A 4,528-nucleotide genomic window follows, 5' to 3' on the forward strand; every position below is an offset into this window, starting at 1 on the left:
GGTCAGTCCCCCCGTTCTTCAACCTCCCCCGCCAGCTGCCCTGGGTCCCCCACGTGTTCCTGTGGTTAGTGGCGCCGCTCTACCTGGCCTTCCTGATGACGTCAGAGAAGCGGTCCGCCGGACAGCACAGCGTTATGATGACCAGGAAGATGACATATACCCTGGCACTGATCCTACTGACCGCTGTCCAAATCGCCATGTCCGGATATCAGGAGGAGGGGGAGGAGGGGGAGATGACAAGGCGCGTGACGTGCCTGTACGGCCGTATGACGTCACTATTACTGACCCTGGCCCTGCTCCGAGTGGAGAGCTCCCGGTGCTGCACCCACTCCTTCCCTCTCTTCTTCTTCTGGTCCCTCCTCCTCCTCTCCGACTGCCTCTCCTTCTACACAGACCTGACTTTTGAACCTGACCTCGGCGACGTCACGACCCTCAGCCTGACCGTCCTGGCTCTGGGCGGGTCTGTGGCCCAGGCCGTGCTGTTCTCTCTGCCGGACACGAGCGGTCAAGCCGGACCGACCCACCCAGACGACGCAAGCAGTGTCCTGGGGAAGCTGCTGGTCAGCTGGGCCACGGGCCGCGTGTGGGACGGCTGTCGTCAGGGACTCACAGAGGACGACGTGCCTGGCATGGCCGCACAGGACAGGTGTAGAGCCCTCACTCCGCACTTCGAGAGGGCGTGGCACCGGGAACAGGAGCGACTCAAACGCCACAGCAGAGGAGTAACAGAAAAAACCGTGGACGAGAGGAAGACGAGTGGGAGGAAAGAAGACGGCGATCAAGGGGTCAGCCTACTCCGAGTTCTCATTCGCCAGTTCGGACTCGAGTTCTTCACCTATCAGCTTATCAAATTGGGGTTCGAACTCACTCATTTCGTGCAGCCGGTCCTGGTAGGCTACCTATTGGACTACTTCCAGAACCGAGACAGCCAGCCCGCGTGGAGTGGACACGCCATTGTGGTCGCCATCTTCCTGACCTCGCTAACCACTGGCCTTGGTCACCAGACAGTCTCCACCTCTGTGGACCGAGTCGCCATGAAGGTCCGAACCAGCCTCAAACTGGCCATCTACAAGAAAACTCTGAGCGCCAGGAACGAGGAGAGAGCCAAAGTGACCACGGGGGAGATTGTCTCGCTCCTGGGTAGTGAGTGCGATAAGATGGTGAATTGCTGTAAGTCTTTCTTTATTCTCCTCTCCGTCCCTGCACAGCTGACGGTGGGTTTGTTTATGCTATACCAACAACTAAATGTCGGTGCTGTGGTGGCGCTGGCCTTGATTCTGCTTCTCGTGCCTTTCAACGCGTGGATCAGCACCAACCTAAAGCGGTTGGAAACCGAGCAAAATGACGTAAAGGACGAGCGTGTGAAAATGATGAACGAAGTTCTGAACGGGATCAAAGTGCTCAAATTGTACGCTTGGGAGAAATCTTTTCTCAAGAGAATCATGGACATCCGAGACAGAGAGGTGAACCTGCTCAAGAAGATGGGTGTTCTTTACGGGGGTGTGGACTTCATCTTCCGGTCCGTCTCCATCATGGTCTGTATCGCCAGCTTCGCGACCTTCACCTTCATGGGCGGCGTCCTTGACCCAGCCACGGCCTTTGTGGCTAACGCTGTGTTGGTGACTATGAGCCGGTCCTTCAGCCAGCTGTACTTGGTCGTACCGCAGTTTTTTCGCGCCGCCGACGCCCTCACGCGACTCAACAGCTTCCTCAACCTGGAGGACATACCTGATGACGTAGTCAAAAGAACGGACCAATCAAAAGCCGCCGTTCAGATCACCGACGGCTCCTTCGCGTGGGCTACTTCCGACGAGAAAAATTGTCTGAAAAATATTGACCTGACCATCCCCCGTGGGCGGCTGGTGGCTGTTGTGGGGATGGTGGGAGCGGGGAAGTCCGCCCTACTGTCCGCCATTTTGGGAGAGATGGAGAAAGTGACGGGGGAGGTCAAAGTTCAGGGTCGTGTGGCGTATGTCCCTCAGGAGGCGTGGATCCTGAACACAACGCTGAGAGAAAACATTCTGTTTGGCTCTCCCATGAACAGAGCGAGATACGACAAAGTGTTGGACGCATGCACGCTGAGGGAGGACCTGAAGCTGTTGTCGGCCGGAGACGAGACCCTGATCGGGGAGAAAGGAATCAACCTGTCGGGTGGTCAGAAACAGCGGGTGTCCCTGGGCCGGGCCTTGTACGCCGACACTGACCTCTACCTGCTGGACGACCCGCTCAGCGCGGTGGACGCGCACGTGGGGAAGAGCATCTTCAACTCCGTCATCAGCCGCCAGGGGGCGCTGCGGGACAAGACGCGCGTGATGGTGACCCACGGTGTGCACTGGTTGCCTTTTGTGGACACCGTGGTGGTGATGAAGGACGGACAGGTGTCGGAGACAGGCACGTACAAACAGCTGCTGGACCACCACGGGGCCTTCGCGCAGTTTGTCCGAGAGGTCAACAGACACGACCCTGACCCCGACCCCGAGCTAGAACCGCTCAAACAGAAAGTTTTCAACCGTCTGACGTCATTGGATGAGGGGACGGAGATCATCGAGAGCGATGAAGAAGACGACTACGGCGATGACGATAACTCTGTGTCGGAGGATGATCGAGGAAATGGCGAAATTATCAGCCCAGGCGGCAAAACGTTATCAGTAGATGAAGGAAAGGAGGAAGAGGAGGAAGAGGAAGAAGAAGAAGAGAGAAGTAGAGATGAAAGAGACAGAAGTGAAGACGAGGAAGAGACAGAAACGGGCGCTTTGAGCTGGTCTGTGTACGGCCAGTACTTGAGCTCCTTCGGCTACTGGTATTTCTTGGTCGGGTTCCTCATCTTTTGTCTCCTAATTTACTTCCGGGAAGAGAAGGAATGGTCCCTAGCGCGCTGGTCCGATGACGTAGAACTATCCAACCGCTCCCAGGCCCACACTCCGAACTACGAGCACACAGTGCGGTATCACTTCTTGTCCTTCGCGCTTTGCGGCTGTGGTGAGATGGTAACGGCTTTTGTCTTCGTCTGTCTGATGCAGTTTCGGACATACGAAGCGGGTAAATTCCACCACAACAAGCTGCTGGTTAATATTCTCCGCTCCCCCATGTCCTTCTTCGACACAACGCCTAACGGACGCATCATCAACCGTTTCTCCAAAGACATTCAGTCTGTGGACAACCTGGACATGCTAAACTACATCAAGTTCTCCCTCAACGCTGCCCTGTTTTTCTTCATGATTCTCTTCCACATCCCCAGAATTATTCCGTTCATGATCCCAGTCGTCATCCTGTACCTGGCCTTACAGCACGTCTACCTGGCCAACAGCCGACAGCTGCGGAGGTTCATCTCCAGGTCTCGCTCTCCGATCTATGTCCACCTCACTGAGACGGCTAACGGCTCCGAATCCGTGCGGGCCTACAAGGCTCAAGTTCGATTCACGAAGAAGATGGAGCAGAAGGTGGAGAGCTTCATGCGGAATCAGATGACGGAGCATTGGTTCTCCACCTGGTACTCCTTCCGCATCCATCTCCTGGGCTGCCTAGTGACCCTGATCTCAGGTCTTCTCCTCCTGGCTGACGTCACAATCAGCCCGGCCCGCGTTGGAAGAATCCTGTCGTTCTCCAAGAACTTCCTACACTGCCTCAGTCTCACCATCAGACACGCCAGCTACATGGAGACCGAACTTGTATCCCTGGAGAGAGTCATCGAGTACTCTAACACCCCTACCGAGGCAGCTTGGGACACAGAGCCGGGACTGGTCAGTTCCTCGTGGCCGGAGGATGGGCACGTCGTCCTGGAGAACTACCAGACCCGCTACAGACCCGGACTTAAACTTGTGCTAAGGGGCGTATCCTGTGACATCCGGAGCGGGGAGAAGATCGGCATTGTTGGCCGCACGGGCGCGGGGAAATCCTCGCTTACCATGGCCTTGTTCCGGCTCATCGAGGCGGCTAGCGGCCGGATATGTCTGAGCGGACAACACATCGCTTCACTCGGACTACACGACGTCCGCGGGAAACTGACCATCCTGCCACAAGATCCGGTCATCTTCGGCGGGACTCTCCGCATGAACCTTGACCCCCTGGGCGAGAAGAGCTGGGGGGAGCTGTGGGAGGCTCTGGAACATTCTCACCTCAAGACCTTTGTCCAGGCGCTGCCGGACAAGCTTGACCACGAGTGTGGCGAGGGCGGGCAGAACCTGAGCATGGGTCAGCGGCAGTTGGTGTGCCTGGCCAGAGCTTTGTTGAGACAGAGTAAGGTCTTGATCCTGGACGAGGCAACAGCCGGCGTGGACATGGAGACAGACGGACTCATCCAGAAGACAATCCGACGCGAGTTCCGAGCCTGCACGGTGCTCACCATCGCCCACAGGCTCAACACCGTCCTCGACTACGACCGGATCATGGTGCTGGACAGTGGTCACATCAAAGAGATGGACTCGCCGCGGAATCTGCTGGCCGACAAGAACTCGGTGTTTTACAGTATGGCCAGAGACGCGAAACTGGTATGAAGGAGACAGAAGACAGAGAGAGAGAGAGAGGAAGA

The 4,528-nt window shown here is 56.7% G+C and overlaps 1 protein-coding gene across 1 annotated transcript; it reads left to right on the forward strand.

Annotated features, from left to right (window-relative positions):
• Window positions 1-35: 35 nt before the first annotated feature.
• Window positions 36-4,493, forward strand: LOC101855167 (multidrug resistance-associated protein 1-like; the record flags this gene model as incomplete). The annotated part of the gene is made up of 1 exon (XM_035973743.1): window positions 36-4,493. A coding segment is annotated over one exon (4,458 nt), but the record flags the coding sequence as incomplete, so codon positions are not given.
• Window positions 4,494-4,528: the final 35 nt, after the last annotated feature.

This window comes from Aplysia californica, unplaced genomic scaffold, assembly GCF_000002075.1.
Source record: "Aplysia californica isolate F4 #8 unplaced genomic scaffold, AplCal3.0 scaffold02371, whole genome shotgun sequence".
Lineage (NCBI taxonomy): Eukaryota > Metazoa > Mollusca > Gastropoda > Aplysiida > Aplysiidae > Aplysia > Aplysia californica.